The sequence below is a fragment of the Indicator indicator genome, chromosome 2 (genome assembly GCF_027791375.1).
Source record: "Indicator indicator isolate 239-I01 chromosome 2, UM_Iind_1.1, whole genome shotgun sequence".
In the NCBI taxonomy this organism is placed as follows: domain Eukaryota; kingdom Metazoa; phylum Chordata; class Aves; order Piciformes; family Indicatoridae; genus Indicator; species Indicator indicator.
The window spans coordinates 10469789-10488593 of record NC_072011.1 but is presented as its reverse complement, the minus strand read 5'-3'; the positions used below and the strand labels follow the sequence as shown (position 1 = coordinate 10488593).

The 18805-nt window shown below is 37.3% G+C and overlaps 1 protein-coding gene across 7 annotated transcripts in view; it reads left to right on the top strand.

The window, feature by feature from the left end:
• The window catches only part of EPHA7 (EPH receptor A7), a 165242-nt gene extending 147258 nt beyond the window's left edge, over window positions 1-17984 (top strand). For 5 of the 7 annotated variants that reach the window (XM_054392191.1, XM_054392170.1, XM_054392161.1 and 2 more), the window contains 3 exons: window positions 2841-3034; window positions 4110-4265; window positions 5428-5542. In XM_054392191.1, the coding sequence (XP_054248166.1) occupies window positions 2841-3034; window positions 4110-4265; window positions 5428-5542 (465 nt within the window). Of the gene's footprint in view, window positions 1-2840; window positions 3035-4109; window positions 4266-5427; window positions 5543-17788 lie in introns of those variants that run through there. The other 2 variants (XM_054392149.1, XM_054392180.1) reach the window with 2 other exon arrangements.
• The last annotated feature ends 821 nt before the right edge of the window (window positions 17985-18805 follow it).

The window sequence follows — 18805 nt, the reverse complement described above, 5'->3', positions numbered from 1 at the left end:
GTAGTTTATATCTCTTAAATATATAGTTTTGCCTAAAAGTAGATGTGGGTGTAGTCAGAGACTAGATCAGATCTCCTTAAAAAATAAATTTCCCTGATTTTGGATTTTTAGCCTGTTTCTTTAATTCTACTCCTCTTCCTTTAAGGTATTGTTTTAAATTGATGGAGGATACAATTTTATGTTGTAATCTCTTTTTAAGCAAAAATCCTCTTTTTAGCAGTGACCTGGAGCTAGGGTGCACCAGAAGAACACTTATTCTGCAAGCTCCCTACAGAGGCACAGCAGGCTCAGCACAGATGATTCACAGTGTCTCCAGCTTCTCTGAGCAGTGGGCTCCCATCAGCTTAATCCTTGAGAGTAGCCCTCTAACTGCTGCACTATATTCCCCTCTTAGACTGCTGGTGCTTACTAGTTTTTGCTCTCATTTGATTATTGAGCCTAGTGCAGATTAGATCTTCAGAAAAGAACTTAAGGTACACGTGTAAGCTTAGCCTTACTTTTTTTTTCCTTTGATGTATTCCTGAATTTATTACCTTTATTATGATTATTAATTAATATTGTTATTATATACCCTGAAACAGAATGATAACTTTACATTGTCCAGTTGCCCATAATTAGTATTTTGTTGGCAACCAGTATATGCAGTGAACAGACCTGGCCGCCTTCTAATCTGCTTTACATTGTAAGATAGCCAGATTTTGATGAAAACATACTCCCACTCCTGCCTTTGTTAGTAGAGTAGATGCTAATAGTGCATCAATTTTGTGTCTTTTTTGGGTTTTTTTCCCTCCAAATAAAAAAATACTTATTAGTATTTTTGAATGATTTGGGTTTGTTTATTTTTTTTCCAGTGTTTTGTATATTGTCAGCAATTCCATCCATCCCTAGCTAACTCACTATTTTATATTTCCCAGTTTCATCTTTGTTCAAAGAAACTGATTCTGCAGTATCCCTTACCTTCTTGGATATAGTGTATTGTCTTCTCTAAATAGCTTACCCGTTGCAAGAGACTTAGACATCTTTGGTGGTTGTGTTACTGTTACCTCCTTTTTCATTCCTCTGCATTCTGACATCCTAGCAACTGCTTTGTAGTGAATCATATGTAGTATGCATGAAGCATACCTTTCACCTTTTAGAAGCCAGAAATTTCTGCATTACTTTTCATAGCACACCAATTGTCCTACACAACTGCAGATTATTTTTCACTTTTCATTCCACTCCTGCTTCTAAGCATAAGGAGCTGTTCTTTTGTTTTACCTCTGTCTAATGCTCTAAAAGATCTTACATTTTCATTTTAATATTTTCTTTCCTGTATAGTTCTGTTCTCCCAATTTTTCTGTTCTGCAAAATCCTCTCTCCCCACCCTGCCTGACAGATAACTTCACTGTCTGTAAAAGGTCACCACACACATTCTTCAAGTTGTGGGTATTACTGCAGGAATTGAATATTTCTCAGTCTTTTTTGAGTTATAGGGCAGTACTGTCATTCTAAATATTCAGACACAAAGCTGAGACCCAGGGAGATGAGGCAGCTTCGCTGAGGTCAGAAGGACATTCTGTCACACAAACCTGGAGTAAGTGCCCTACCACTGGACTATGCCTCCTCTTTTCACAAAACTTTTCTGCAAAAGGGTTTCATACAATCATGGATTTCAGCCAGCTTTTTGAAGATCGTTTTGTATTCTTTGCAGGTCTGACTGCTTTGCAGTCCATTGCTTTTGCATTCCCTCACACAACCTATGCAATATTTTCTATCTGAGGGTATATTATTTACGCTAAACCCTGGATATTCACCAACTTTATTTATCATATCGTATCTACTTCCTAGGGCTACATCCAGAATAGCTTCTGATCTTGCTTTCTGTGCAAACCAAGGGAGAAGACAGTCCCATGCACTACCTTTCAGGAACAAGCACCCTTCCTTAGCAATTCTAATACTGCTATGTCAGTCAATGTCAGTATACTTGAAATCCACCATGAATGGTGTTTTAGCCCTTTTTCACAAGCCTTTCTTATCTGCCTTGCTTTCTTATGTGCTTTCTTATCCTGCCCTCAAGGTTTACAACAGTTTCCTGTGATTTTACTGTACCAGTTTTTATTTTTAACTTAAATCCAAATGGATTTGGCTAAGGAAGTCAACAGGTGGGTGTAATTCTTGGTTCAGACATTTATGCTCTCCTACAATCATATCAGAATCTAGCAGCATCTTTTATTAAATCTACCTTTCTGTTTAGGTGATATATTAAAATACATTCAGCCAGGGCTTTCTCTCTTACATGGCACATTTCTGCTGCTTTATCATTAATATAACATGGTTAGATATAGAATATAACTTTGTTTCTTAACATTTTATGTCTGCTAAACATTTTTCTTGGATCCTTTTATAGCATCTTTAGGCTTCTGTATTTTATATGTGTATGCACAGATCCCTATCCATTTACAAGTCAGTTACTTCTACCACACACTCTTTCATAAAAGCCTGGGGGCAACTAATAATGCTTTCTGAAATGACTCCATTTATCAATCTATCTGTTGCTGTCTTGGTAAATTTAATTGTTGTTCCCCACTGCTTACTTGACTAGATAATATAGCTATGTTCTGCACATATAGAACAATATGCTTACTAAGTCCAAAGATAAAGTCAGGGGAATTATTTGAAAACATGAATACTAGTGTCAAAACAGTGGACTCATATTTTCAAAGCACTGATGGTAAATTAAAATTTGTTTGGTGTTTTGTTTTGTTTTTTTAATTTTTTCCCTTTTATTTCTTGAACTAGGTAGCAATATATATTCCTTAGATGTTCCTTGATGAAAAATGATTAATTATGTTGACTACTAGGTTATAAAAGCAATTGAAGAAGGCTATCGTTTGCCAGCACCCATGGATTGCCCAGCAGGACTGCACCAGCTGATGCTAGATTGCTGGCAGAAGGAACGTGGTGAAAGGCCGAAATTTGAGCAGATAGTTGGTATTCTGGACAAAATGATTCGAAACCCAAACAGCTTGAAAACACCACTGGGAACCTGTAGCAGGTAAGAAAAGCTTTAGTCTGTGTTCTTATGATGGTAAATGTGGCTGGGTTCTGGATTTTCTGCTTGGTGGCTGGTTCCAGTTCATAATTCACATGTCTCTCAGTTCCTCCTTCCTACTGTTCCCTGTTCTTCCCTTCCCTCATTTACCCTTCTCTTTTCACCATTCTGAACAAAGCCAAAAAGGACTGTCTTAAAAATATAATCAAAATAATGAAGGTAAATATCACAAAACTAACACATTTCTCGGTAAAACTTCTGCCTGCTCATCACTCTTTCAGCACTCTTGTCTCTAGCAGTCTTTATTTTCCTTGCTTCTTAAAATCAAGTCTCGTGAGCAAGGATCATCTATTGTAGCTTTGTATGATGCATCCCTTGCCCTAGGAACTAATACAGTAGAAATAGTAATTAATAATACTCACACTTGTCCAGTGTACTTTGACATGCTACACTCTAGATTTTTACCTTTCATTTTCTGGCTTTACTTCCTTTCAGTGATTGCATCTCATTATATTTACGGTGTAGCTTTTAATGGCTTCTTCATAAATTTCAGGTGAATTATATATTATGGTGATCTTTTGATCTGCTAGCTAGATCACTGCACTAGGGTATCCACTGGGTTATGTTCCACTCCTGGTTCTTCTATTGACTGATTTGCTGTGACCTTGAGCAACTTACTTTGTGTCTCTGCTCTTTCTTTGTCTTTGTTTTGTCCCATCCAATTGAATAACAGGAATAGCTACAACTATATTTTCTGAGATGCTTGAAAGAATAGCATCTTTATGTTACTCAGCAACTTTAGTTGCAGCTGCTGTGACACTAGGTAATGGTGTTGATTTTTTGTTGGTAACAGTAGTCTATTAGGCTGATTTTGCTTGCTCTGACCTTTCATCTTTTACGTGAATAAACTTAGGAAGTGCGTATTGTGAGCTACAGAGTAGTCAAGAGCTATACCCAGAATGATTTTACTCTGGTCATTTTTAATACCCCCAACTTATTTGACTCTCACCATGCTAAATACATCCTAATGTTTTACTCTCTTTGGAAACAACTTACTTTCCTTTTTCCTTCTCCATAGACCAATTAGCCCTCTTCTGGACCAGAACACTCCCGATTTTACCACTTTCTGCTCCGTAGGCGAATGGTTACAAGCTATTAAGATGGAAAGATATAAGGATAATTTCACAGCAGCAGGCTACAACTCTCTTGAATCAGTTGCCAGGATGACTATTGAGTAAGTTAGTACTGGGCATGTTTAACTTGCATTTAGGGAATTTATAGGTAAAATAATACACAATGTTCAACTTCAAAACTTTACCCTGAGTACAAACATGGCACTTGGGGTTAAATGAGCTGGTTTAGCAGCCGATGATGTTATATTAGAGTATTCCATGAAAGGGCAAATTCCCTGCTACCTATGTGTGGCATCACTTTTTTCCCTGCTTTTTAGACCAATTGAAATAACACCCAGGGGATAGAATGTGAGCAAGAATGTGGCCATTTCAAAGTATGTATGTATAGGAAAATAGTCACTTTGCCTCCACTGCTTAATTGGTACCTTTTTTCAGACGTGTTCTAGGAAGTGGAATTTCCTTCTAATTGGCTAAGGGCAGTCTGTGTCCTGCAAGAAATGACTTTGCATCAGGGTAAAAGTCTAGAGAAGCAAAACAATTTTCCAAAGGCTAGCATGGCCTGTATTGGTACTGCCATCTTAAACAGGTTTTCTTGGCACCCTACAAACAATATTCTTGTCCTGGTGGTTGTCAAACACATGTAATTCCTCTTTCAGAGAGATGTGCTTTTCTAAATAAGTTTCTGAACAATATTCTGAAGTTTGAAACCCTGCTCTTATCTGCCTGTTATCACTAGAGGTCTCAGCCTGTAGCTTGGGAATTATCAGTGCCCACAAGCTTCTACTAGGTCAGTAGCACTGGTAGTGGTGGAATTGAAACAGCTCCTTGTCTTCAATTTGCATGATGGGTATGGGTTAATATACAAAGAGTTTCTCTAGGCATCTCTTTAGAAAGCCAAATATGATCCTCAAATCTTGTATTTATACATAACTTTGTCCTGAAAACCACCTGAATTATTTTACAAGAGGCATCTTTTTCTTTGGGTGTCTTTAAACGCCACAATAAAGTATTATCTTAGTGCAAAACATGCTGATGTTATTCTCAGATGTGGAGATACATGCAGTGTAATTGCATGGCACTTGCCATGTAATTGCACTCCTCACTGAGAAGTTGAACAGTGCCTATATAAACTTCACAGCACTGAGCTGAGGTTCCAGTGTAGCTTCTATGTTAGAAAGCTGTATCCCAGACCACTATGTAGCTTTGACTCACAATAGCGGTCTAACTTGAAAAATTAACAATGTACGCATTTATCTTCCCCAGGGATGTGATGAGTTTAGGGATCACGTTGGTTGGTCATCAAAAGAAAATCATGAGCAGCATTCAGACTATGAGAGCACAAATGCTACATTTACACGGCACTGGCATCCAAGTGTGATAGACATTTCTCCCTTATGAGGGAGGTGACAGACTGAGAGAACAGCACTGGCCTTCAGTATATATGAAGTGCTGCTAGAAGACACTTGATTTCCTGGGTCCTTCCTGCAGTGAATAGAAGAGCTACAAGAAGCACCTACAGACTTGAACTCCTAAGTGCCACCAGAATTTATGAAAAGGGAATTAGGATCCACCAGTGGTGGCAAGGAAAACAGCAGTGACAATAAACAAAGTACTACCTGAATAAACATACAAACACCTTGAGCTCTCTAACCTCCTTTTTATCTAATAGACTTTTTAAATGTACATAAAAATTTAAAAAAAGAATATATTTGTCAGATAAAATCATGATATTATTGTTGAATTCAACAAAATATTTTCCTTAAATCTGTGATTTCTGAATCTTTTTTTTTAATCATTTGTGTTTATTCTTCATAAAGACTTTCTTTTAGTATGATGTTTATATATTTGGACCTTTTTAGTGCTAATTCTATGACACATTACTACACTGGGTACCTCTGAAGGATTATTTGAGTTCCTAGAGATTTAAGAAGCATGACCAAGCAATGTATATCTGTCCAAACTTTGGTATCCTTTTGTGCCATTTACTTTTGTTAAATCAGCACCGTATTGACATGGCTAGCTAATTGGCAGGGAGTCAGGAAAATGCAAGTTGCCAAGAGCTCTGATATTTTTTAAAGAATTTTTTAAGGTTAGACATATACTATCTTTTCAAAGAAAAAAAGGAGGAAAAAAAAAAAAAAAAAAAGGAAAAAATAAGAAAAAATTAAAAAAAAGCAATAATGATCCCTAAGTAGTTCTAGGCACTTTTAGCAAATTGTTTGCAAGATGATTTTAATGGACTAGAGTTAAAGTGAGATATATTCTAAGATGTAGATCTGCAACTGTAAGCCTGCTGAGACACTGCATTGAACGGACAAGTGATTGTAGGAGTGTCTCAGAACATGGGTGCAGTGCTCCAGTGTTATGTAAACCATTTAATCTGAGCACATCACTTTTTTTTTTTTTTTCAATACTCTGCATCAGCAAATCTGAGAGACATAGCTGGCGTATATTTTATAGGAGTTAGAGCTGTATGCAGTCCAGCTATCAGAATAGGGACAGAAATTTTATATGAGAGCTGTAGAGCAAGAGGCAAGGGGCAGTTCAAAATTTTCAGGTTTTTTTACAAGCTTTTGCTGCTCTGAACAAACATGCATTTGCGTGCTTACACAGGCACAACAGGCATTCATCAGAAACACAGATGCAAGAGTAGCTGCTCAATGGAATATCTTTTTACACCGTTTACTTAGATACTTTTTTTTTTAATTAAAATATTTAACTATCATAAGCAATAATGAACAGTGTCTTTACAGATGTTGCAGGAATGTAGATGGACCAGAGAAATGCTTTAACAAAAAAAAAAAAAAGAAAAGAAAAAAAAATCTGAAAATTGTGAACTACCCTAGAAATGAAATGCTGTACTTCCAAAGAGACTTGGGCTGCTTCTATTGATTTTGATAGAGAAAGATCCCAGGGATCAGTCATAAATTGGTCTTGTTTGATAATGTGGGCATCCACACAAAAAAAATAAAAAGAAAAGAAAAAACCTGTAAATGTTCCTTTGTAAACCTTGTAAATTTTATTTATACTCTCTTGTTTTGTACACACATTTATGTGTAGTGAGCTCTGAATACATTGAAAATGCACTATATTTTTCTATTTTACTTGCAGAGCATCACAAACAAACATGTATATTCAGTGCTACATAATGTGTTCTCCCACATTTAGGACCAAAGATAGTTATTGAAAACTTAAATGCATCATTTCTCCCCTCCTTTTTTCTCCCTCTTTTTAGATCACTGTACAGTATTATATTTGTCATTTTATTTATTTGTTTAATTAGAAAAAAACAAGTTTGGTTATACTAATTTTTTTGTCCTCCCTGCCTTTGTTGAACAAAAATCTGTAAAAAGCTTTTAACTAGCATAATCCCGTTACGTAGACACTTCCATTTGTAATCTTTGTAATAGACTGTAAATATATTTTTGGAAATATAATGCAATGTGCATAAGGGTTATTTTTCAGTGTCCATATATGATTGTTTATACAATTCACAGCACTTTACAGTCATGCTGAGAAACCTAATTTATTGCCTGGATTTGGGCAGAGTAAGAAAAAAAAAAAAGAAAGGTGAATATTCTTGTTTCATACTAGATTGTCATTCAGTAGAAATGGACTTATTTTCATGTATGCAGCTTGAGATGGCTTTTTAACTATTAAAATTAATTTTCTAGAAGTGGTGCAGAAGTAAGGTGCAGAGTGGACTGGGTGTCCAATATTGAAATTAGTGCACACAAGCACTTAGCCAAGGCACTTCGAGTAGCCATTGGAGCACTCTTAATATAAAACATCCATTTTGTGTTATAACAAATGCTAAGTGCCTCACTGCTGGAGTGAACATCTGTGGACAATTGCACAGGGTGCTTGTCAGTTTTGCTGCTGCTTAGGCACCCAGCTATGAATTTAGGAGTCTTCAGACACCTTCTTCCTTATAAATTTCGGCTATTGTTTCTAAGGGCTTGGCGATTAAAGGTGCAATGCACCAGTGCTGGTGTTGCTGAGAACCCACAAACCCAAAATGAGAGCGAGCTGAGGCCAGACTTCACTTCTAGGACTTGTTCAGTACTCTGAAGCACAGAGGCCTCAAAGCATGTGTGTTGACCTGGGCTCATGTATGTAGTAGTGAGAGCCCTAATAATATTGCTTCCTTATTTTCCTTGTTTGATTTAAGCCATCTTTTTTGAATAGTAAATGTATTTTAGCATTCATCTATACACCTTGATTGCCTTAATGTTGCCACAGATTCTTACACATTTGAAAGTGGTAGAGTAGACCCAGAAAGCACAATCACTATCAATACTCCTATCTTATCTGTCTGTTCAGAACATTACTGCAGTTTAGAGCACACGCATGTAAATGGATTTGTAACTGGTAGAGCAGCAGCATATTGATGTTGGTGCCATTCCCCAGGTTCCAGGAGAACATAGTCTAGTGTAAGAAAAATAAAGTGCCAGAAAAAGCTGATGGGAGGAACTGAAGAAAAAGCTGGGTAAGAGGGAGAATTAAAGGCTTAATGATGAAACAAAGAAATTATCTCAGTTCTGGCTTGATTTCGTTGAATTTGGAAATTGTGCATCATTCAAGGCAGATTGTCAGGCTCTTGGTGAGGCTGATTTTCTTGACTTTATCCATCTATATACATCTAAAAGAGAGATGCCTATGACAAGCAGGATGAATCTCCCTCTGGGAATGCTTATCCCCATTGCTTGTGGAGGGAACCCAGATGATTAGCTTAAATTAGGCATCTAATATCTAGACAGTTAAAGTTAGGTGAGTTGATTGCTACACTGTAGGTCCTTGGCTGCTACAGTTTCCCCCACAAACTGAGTGTTATAGAAAGGCAGCTCTTTCTGTACCAGTATGTTCCAGGATGTGTTTCAACTGGGCTTTATCACAGAGAGAGGTGTTTTGGGTTTTTTAATTATGATTTTTATTCAGAGGTTTGTAACAGCTCATCTAAATGCTATTTGTATATGGGTATTAATTCTTGGGAAAAAAAAATATGATTGTTCTGAGGAAGACCTGCCTAGTAAATTACAGTTCTTTAATATTTTAAATAATCAGAAATATTTGCTGACATACTGCTTCAGTCCAGAGGTTATGTGATCAGATATGATAGTTGCTGTTTGCAGAACCATGTTTATCTAAAGCCTTGTCATGTAAAAATCTCCAGGAGGCAAAGATGCTTAAATGTATCTCAGATTGAATGTTGCCCTTAATATCTCAATAATGGAGCTCTGTCTGTATTATTCTCCATTTAAAATGAGGTTTTTATATTTGTTTAAGCTGGGTTTATCTGGCATCCACTGAGGGAGGCTGAAAAAATGATTTTAAATTAATTTTGCTTTTCTCCAGTAATAGTAATATACGGTAAATAGTTTCCACTGTTTTGAATGTTACAAAAACTATTGCTTTAATGTGGGGGATAAAGGGGTTTATTTTTATTTTGTTGTTGGTATTTTTTTACATTTATTGGTTAGTAGTTGAAATAAAAAAAAAAAATAATAATAATTTGTCCTTAACTTTCTAAATAGTTCACATACAACAATTTTGAGAACAATTTAAATTCCACAACCTTCGAGTTACTACCGGGACAGTGGTCATGTCACTACAGCCATAATACCAAATGATGCTGAGACATCCTGCCACTAGGGCAGGTTCAGCTGGCACTCTTGCCCAGTAATGGCATGAAGCTGTCCACCGGTTTTGTGCAAGGTGTCACAGCCAACTCAGCCGAAAGAGGGTCGCTATACCTTTTAAAAATATGTATGTGTCATATTAGAACTAAGACATCCTTAATGCATTACTTCCCTGCATGCAGTTAGGAACTGATATACTCATGATACGCATTTGGGTTTTGGTGGGGTTTGTTTGTTGGCTTGCTTGTTTCATTTTAAACAAGTGACATTTGGGGTGCTTGTGGAAGAGAACAGTTTAAGAGAAGTACAATTCAAATTCTTGCCTAACTAATTCTGACAGCAAGTGCTGCAGGGGTATTCAGGCAGTTGGTGCAATGATTTGCTGAGCAACTCGCAGAGCAGGATTTCTTCATGTTCAGGACCTGTTAGGATTGCACTTATGATGAATTAACTTATGTGTAGAAACAAGTAAATTTTTTCCTCCACTAACTTGGAAAGCACTTGCAGATGGTAGATTTGGGATTTCAAAGACTACTCAAAGTCTTAACTTCAACAAGTTTCCAGAAAAATAAGAAATTCTGGGCAGCAACCTTTATTTTCTTTCCTATTCCCTCCAGGGTTGTCAAATGTAGACAACAATTACTTTTGAGCAGAAGTCTTCATTGTTTGCATAGTATAGCCTTCTATTTACTTCTGAATAAGCAGTTGTGTAATTGAATTTTCTTGCAAAAAAACTATTGGGGAGGGATGCGGGAGGGAGGAGGGCATACAAGAATTTGGGGGGCGGTTGGGGGGAACACATGAAAACAAAGAAAGAAAACCCCAGACCAACAAATGATCTGTGAACCCCAAGGTATGACTGGGTTCACCATTTTGGTAGCACATTCCATATAGGAATTTGAAAAATATGAGTGATTAAGACATAAGCATAAAATCCACAATATACTGACAAAAGAGTAGTGGCAGAATGCAAGCTATGTCTATGGGACTTTATCCTCTCTGAATTTGGTTTTGTGACGTTTTGTAACTTAGGATGATGATGATATGCATTTGGAGTAAAATCTCTTGTAACAAGCTAAGGGACAAAATTAGTCTGTCTATAATATCCATGAAGTTCTCAGTGCCCTTTCAGGGTGGATAAGGGTTTGGCAGTTTGAAAGTGAAAGGAGTCATGTGGAGTTTATATACTGTACAGACAGAGGTTATGTCCAGTGAGATTACAAAAGGTTAAACGTTAAAAGAGGAAACTACTGACTTTTGTACTTGGTGAAAAGGCAGAAGATGTGAGGGAAACGAAAGGAAGGGGTGTGAAGCTATTTGGAATATATGACTCTAAGTCATAGGGCTCTGCTAGCAGGGGACTTAAGAAGTGTCAAGTTTTTTTTTTTTTTAAGTAAAGAGACACCGTTAATAAAATATACCTAATAATCTAATGTGGAGTTGTTTCAGTACTCTGATTTTTCCTCAGGCCAGATTGGAATTTGTCAAAGAGACTAAATTGAGACAGATGGGAAAGCAACTGGTAATACACAGCTCATTCAAGCAGACTTGAAAGAGACATGAAAGGAGAATTTTACATTAAAAGCCAGAAAATAAAACATGAACTCTGATGATATTTACTCTCAGAAGGTTTTGGAGTAGTTTTCTTTAAGTCTAAGGTAATGATTGCACTGATACTATACAAATTGGGTGAAATTAAAGTCTAATTAGACACCAAAAAAAAAAAATCCACAAGTCAATAAATAGTTGATGTCTTGATAGCCTGTGGGAAAAAAAAAATGATGTGATACAGCCATGCAAAACTTGTGTAGCCAGCCAAATGAATCTTGGACAAAACAAGATATGATGCCTAGTGCCAGAAGAGCTAAATCAGGAATAGAACATCTATTCAGCCATGGACCAAAGCTTCTGTGTTTAATTGAACCAGATAACCAATTGTAGAACTGTGCTAATAATAATTAATACTAATAATTAAAAACTACAACTTGGAGATCACCTGATGAATCATATTATGGCCAACACTGAAAAACACACTCAGTGCTTAAGCCCATAGCTATACCCAAAGACTTTCATGTGCTACTGGTATTAAGAGTTCTATGACTCTGGGTGGTTCAAATCTTTTATAAACTGGAAACATTATAACCCCTTGTCCATAACAAGAAGGAATGCTGAGGAGTCTGTACGGTCTATCAAGTGCAATAGAAATTATTTTCTGATTATTTCCTTACAATTATCAGGAAAATATGAGTTTACCTTTTACATCAGGAAACAAACTTCCTGCTCCAAAGATGCTATCTCAGTGAGAATAAAAGTCATCCATTCGTTTTACTAGAACAACCATATCTGTCTTGAAGAGGCAAGACTCAAGAATGATAGGTAGATTGTATCCATGTTGATCCCTCACATTTCATATGTGTAGAAACATTACTCAGGCAATTTCTTGACTATCATTCAAGCTGTTTAACTATGCCAGTTTCCACTGCCTTCCTGAAGGGCTGAATGCCCATTTTTAAGATTTCTGCTGGAAAATGTGTTTCAATTTCCTTTCCTCAGGGACCAACTAGCCTACGCCAAGAATGCATGTGTGGTTTAAGAGTAAGCAGGTGCAAGAATCTCAGATTAGTTCTCTCTAGGGTGTTCTTTTCAGTCATAATCGTAAATTAAATATCATCTCCCACTGAGGCTGCATATAGTGAATTGCATAAGAAATCTGATTTGCCCAAAATGAACTGAGTAAACTCATTCAGATACCTCCAGAAGGCCACTCAGAAATTACAGATTTTAAGTGGTGGTTAGGATTGTGTTCATAAAGTGAAAGAGCTGGGTCTATGGGAAGTCTGTGTGTACAGCTTTCACAGTGTAAAACATTCTACCTCCCAAAGTGTGGAGCTTTCTGGGTAGACGATATCCTCTGCCATTGTCCTTAAAGCTAGACTACTAATGGAAAATCTATGAGTCCATAAGGATTAAAAAACAAAAAAACTGTAACAGAATTAGACCAAATCTAATTTCTGTCATTTATTGCTTAGTCTTGGCAACACTGGTGCTTCCATATGGAAACAGTGGAAGAGTAATGTGGGTTCAGACAACAGAAGAATGAGATAAGGTGGAGTGAGGGGGGCTTTCTGGAGGAAAGGAGAGGCTGAGAGGATATGCTGGATCTGTGGGTGACTGAGCAGCCTTTGTGTTTCTCTTGCAGTGTCTTTGCACTGCAGATCCCTTGCTCTCTGTCCATTTCACCTCGAGTCTTTCTCATGGTTGTTCTGCTTGAGTAGTCCCTTCAGTCTTTCCTTATGCTACTCTATACAAAAAAATGGTGTTGTCTTCTGCAGTAGCCAGTGTTTGTACTCTCTTAGGCTGCCAGATAAGAAGGCAGGCTTAGATTCAAATCCATGCCAGTGTGCCTACAGGAAGAAATTGGGCCAGCAAGACACTGAGAAGGATTGTTAATGAGGATTTTTTGGTTAATATTACTGGTGTGTCAATACTGTGAACAAGTGATGGATTACTATTGTGGAGAGAAAGGTTGCATCTTACTGTGTACCTTCCCTACACACTCATCATCAGTTCATCCACTCCCAGGAGGAGGAAGTGGGACAAGGAAGAGGAAAAATAACCCCACTTCCTGGCATTTCTATGTAGTGCTTTTTTCAAGACAAAGATTTGTTTCAGTGCCTACGTTATCTGAACTTGTGCAAGAACAAATCCTTTTTGATGATGGCAAAAGCGTCCCAGGTAGATTGTGTGCTCTCTGCTGCAAATCTCAGCCACAAGCTGCCTCCCATCCAGTGAAAATTCTTACCTAACACTGGGTGGTCTCCCAGATGGTACCTTTCTTTCTGCAGTTGAGTATCACAACACCAAAGACCCTCTGCAGGTGTCCATGTTTGTTTCCTTATGCAAAGGTGCCACTGGTGTTTGAAACATATGTCCCCAGCCACGAGAAGGGAAAATAATTTTTGCTCTATGCTCTAGTCTTCTGTTTCTTCACAGATGATGTTACCCATTAATACTTACCCTTGCCTCACCTGGGCAAAGTAGGAAATGATGGCAGGGAAGGAACATCCTTCCCAGCAACATCAACAAATGCAATGTCTATCTAGGACCAACAAACTATGGGTCAGAGTGATCAGTCCAAATATTGAAGTATAGAAATCATTAGTGTTGGTCAAAATAAACAACAACAACAACAAACAGTGAATATACTGAGGTTGTTGAGGCGTTCAATAAGGAAGAACTGAGTAAGTTAGGCTTAACATCAGAACTGCCCAATAGCTCCAATGATACAACCTAATAGGAGTATGGTTTAAATAATATCTATTGGCAGTGCAATCTAAGAAGGACCTGAATGGCAGAAATCAAAAGACCTGGTTAAGGAGACAATCTCAGGGCAATAAGAGGAGTTATCTTCTGTGATTTTTATACTTTCCATAATCAGTTAATCCATTTCTCATGGATACTATGAAATTAATATACCTGGATTAATAAAAATCATATGGAAACAAATGCTTTACCTGTGTTATCTGTTTCTGAAGTATTTGCTGAAAAAGTGAGGATAGTCCCTGAAATATTACCTGCTGTCAGTGTATCAAAGTATCTTAATACAGACCAAAAGAAAAAAAAAAATCCATGTAAAGTATGTCTTCAAAGCAGCCAATACCATTTTTACACTTGTATTTTGAAACAGGATTGTGTGAAGCTGAATTTATTTCTCTCTCTCTCTTTTTTTTTTTTTTTTGAACATGAATTAAATTTAAAATCTTAGAGGAATGGATATTATATATTTCATAATGATTTTAGAAGTGGTTGTATGATATTTAAGATTAAATTTTCAGGTTTAAATTAATGCTGTTTCACTTTAGATACTAAAGAAACAGAAATTACATAGCTTAGCATACATGTCTGTCACTGAGCTGTCATAGCATACTTCTGCAAAACAGAATGTTCTTATTGGCAGTGCTTAGACCATAAGTGCTATTGTGTTGTCGTTATTGGGTTTTGGGTTTGGGTTTAAGGCCTTTTGGTGATGGAAACTCTCATTAAATAAAGTCAGTAACCATTAGTAAGAAGATGAATATGAAGTAAATTAGTAGAAGGCGTTTGCTGAAATTATGGGGCTACCTCACAAGAGGTGATGTCCAGCTGTTACTGAGCTCACTCTCTCCTTGTTTAGTGCAAAGGCCAGAACAAGCCAACAGACTGACTCCCCTCATGCATACCAACAGCTGAATCATGGTGATCCTTAGTTCAGGATACACAGCTGACAAGAATGTAACACCTATCTGGTACCCTTTTAAGTCTAGTTCCAGGAAAGCTTACCTTATTTTTTTTTGTGCTCTGATGGGTGGCCTACTTATTGTCATGGGTTAGAAATGGGCAGAAAGAGTAAGACTGACTGTAAAGCTTTGGGTGGCAGGAAGGTATTACAAAGCCAACATGATACTTTCAGCCTCTGTGTTGGAGAGACTCGGTATTCATGTATTCATGTATTGCCACACATTGAGCTGCAGCTGCTTTCCAGGAAAAAGGTTGCTTAGGCTAAACCTAACCCCAAATTACCTCCAAAATTCCTTCCTACACTGCACAATCTCTTCCCTTCTTGAAATACCTTTCCCTTCCAGAAATCCCCTCCCTCTTGCTCTGATGTTTAGCCACTTCTCTAGGAATGAAGAGACTGCTGCTCTGAGTGAAATGGAGTTTCTTTTACGGAAAGGGTTGAGTGGCCTCTCATGTCCCAGAAGAGCAGTATCTTGGTCTGCAGGCACCACACTTTACGATATCATTCTGTCATTATTCAGCTATTAGATCATGATTTAGGTCATGATCCCTCTGATCCTTCTTTTACATTTCCTGTTGATAGGATGAATTTAGGCATCTACTTTCAGAGAAGATTTTGAAATGTTAATTCCTGAATGTAATTTACCCAGGACACCTCCAGATATACTACTGGGATGCATGGTGGCATACCCAGGATCCCTTGAGAACTGAAGCCGTATCCTCAACTCAGTAGGGCTTGTCATCCAATTTATCCACTGTCTTTAACTGGCCTTCAGTTTCTCCAGATTATTTTTTTTTTTAACTCTTTCCAGGGAGACAGAGTACCTGATTCAGGCCTGGAATGGCATTGGATAGCAGAGCTGCTAATAACGAATCATTATGATAATCAGTAGCTAGGTCATACAGATGCAAGGAAATTATTAATCTGTTTGCTATATGTCAAACAAGATCTTCATCTCCCATTTATTGATGTTTCATACTTTTTAGCTTGCACTTGATCTTTGCTCTGGTGAAACCAGTACGTGGCAGTGAGAACCAGGTGTAGTTCAGAGTCAAGCCATCCCACAGTCCAGAGTATATGTACACTATCTCATGAATCTCTTGAACTGGAGACCTTTTGTCCTGGTGCTGGCCAAAAGAAATCTCACTAGAGACAGAATCAATATAAATATAGCCTGATGTTTTCAATACCTATGCATCTAAGTGCTGTTTGTGATTACCATTTCCTTTTTTCCCTTTAGCTCTGAATAAGTTCTTGTCAATCATTTTTACTAATTCAAAGACCTACTTGTCTTCCAAAGAGCAAAAAGACTCTATCAGAGTCAAAAGCCTTCCTTTTGGAAAGGGTTTCTCCTCAGGGTTAGTTTTTGCTACATTCTTTTCTCATGCATTCCTTGCATTACTAGGGTTCCAAAGGGCAGGTATAAAAAAAAAACCCCACTAATAGAAGTGAGATTTAGCTTAGTTAATACCTTCCCTTAACGTAAAATAAGTCCCTAAGACACTACACAAGAAACAGGAAAAAATTATTCTGTCCCTCCAGATTGCTTCCTCTAGCTTTTCAGTTTTTTGTTTTTTGTTTTTGTTTTTTTTTAAATAAGCCTCTGATATTATGGCTATTAATATTGTCAGATCCTCTTCTCACTTTATCATAAAACATCTGCTCCCATTTTGTCCAGTTCGGTGACAGAGATGTATGGCATGTTACAATGTATTAATAATGCTCTTCTCTTGAATTGCTATCTTCCCTTTGATTCACACTGTTAAATAATCTAATCCATGTGCTGGAATGACAGATACTACTTTGGAATCAGCTGCAAGCATATTGGTTGGTATGGCAGGGGGATATTCCTCTGCTGGTTTATTTTTCTTTAGTGTTAGTGTTACATTGGCTTGTCTCAATGTCTATAATAAATTGCATTTCTCTCATGAATTTTCAAATAATTTAGTTAAGATATTGCTAAGCACATGTGAAATAATTTCTATTCACTCCTGGCCTGCATCCATTAGTCCTAAAGCTATATTATTTTAGAGATGTCCTATAACTAGCCTGTCACTAAATGTGCAATAAAATCCACATCTTTTTATTTCCTTTTCTTTCTGGAGGCTTTTTGGCAACATGAGTAACATAAAGACTGCCTTGGGGTGCTTAGTATCATATAATGACTGAGACAAGCCAGTTAAAATGTTTTATAAGATTCTTTAGCAATACTGAGAGCTTCTGGTAATATCAGTTAGGATAAAGAAGAGTTTACTTTATTAGTTTACATGCTAGAATATAACTGCCATGTGTATGCTTCTTTAATCAAGCAGAGTTTAAAACTGAACACACCCATTACACCCTTTTTCCTGCTTTTCTGTTTTAAAGTCATCTAAGTCTTCTCCCAGTCCTTAATTTTACACTCAAACACCCATCTGGAAAACTGCACCTCGTTCATTAATTTCCTTTATTTCCAGTACTGAAATTGTTAAATACAACCCTGTGGCTCATTGAGATCCGGTGTGAAACACAATTATGTTTCCTAAATGTTAGAGGTGTTTCCTCGGGAATCTTTGATGTTTACCTAGCTAGTCAATGACAATTTTTGTGAAGTAGTGGTGTATACATGGCAATGACAATGATAGTGTAATTTGCCTCTATTACTTCCTGATATCAGGATTCTGCTGCACTGCAAATTTCATATCTGTTGTTATTATTTGTTTGACAGAATCAAAAACATGCCAGGTGCTTTGCAAAACAGAGAACAAGAAAAATCCCTTTCCAGAAGAGATGGCAGCCTGAATAAAAATGGCATAATGGCAGGAAACAAAGGAAGCAGAAAGGGGAAGCAAAACAAGAGTTATAACCATAAGATCATGAGATTGGTTTGGAGGCACAGTGAACGCTATGAGGCATTTTTTTAACGCTCATAAGGACTGTAGTTGGGATTAGAGAATGGAAATGTAGAAAAGAAGCGTGGAAAGGAATGGAGAAGAAGGGAGGAACAGACTGGCAACAGGAGGAAGAGTAAACAGAGGTGTATGGGAGAGGCCAGAACACACATCTGACAAACTGAGGATTATAACTAATGCCAAGAGCGAAAGACCACACCTGAAGAGCATGATGATTTCAGGAGGATGGCGAAGCAGGACATGGTGATGCTGCTAGGGAGAGAAGAGCCAGCAAAGCTGCCCTGGAAGCCTGCCCTGGAACCTCCTCACACTAATATAACCCTGCTTCCCCATCTTCTTTCTAGCTCTCCTCTTAAACACAAAATGTATACAGAAGAGCAAAGGAGAAGGAGAAGCACCTAAATCAAATATTTCCAAAGAACCTGCTGGGGAAGAAGTTTAAGTTGGGATAATACAGATTTACTCCTACTGATGCTGCTGCTGGTAGCAAATGGCAGAAAGCATCCTGTTAGCCTTTCTCATGCAGACAAATCAATGGGAGTCTTTGCTACCACTTACAAATAGCTCTTGCTGAGAAGTACTCCAGCCAATCCAGGACATTTTAAAATGTCCTTTCATTCTAGACCAGAAAGAAGCAGAAATTATAACATTTACCCTGAATGAACAGGAAAGAAAAATAGTTGATCAATTTCTTTTAAAGCTGAAAATAATCATTTTAATATTAAAGAAAAATACAAGTCAAATTTTGCTCATTGAAAAAGAAGTTTCAAGAAATTTTCTGATAAAATTGAGAAGTTTTTTAATTATGTTGGATTGGCATTTTGGTGGGCTTT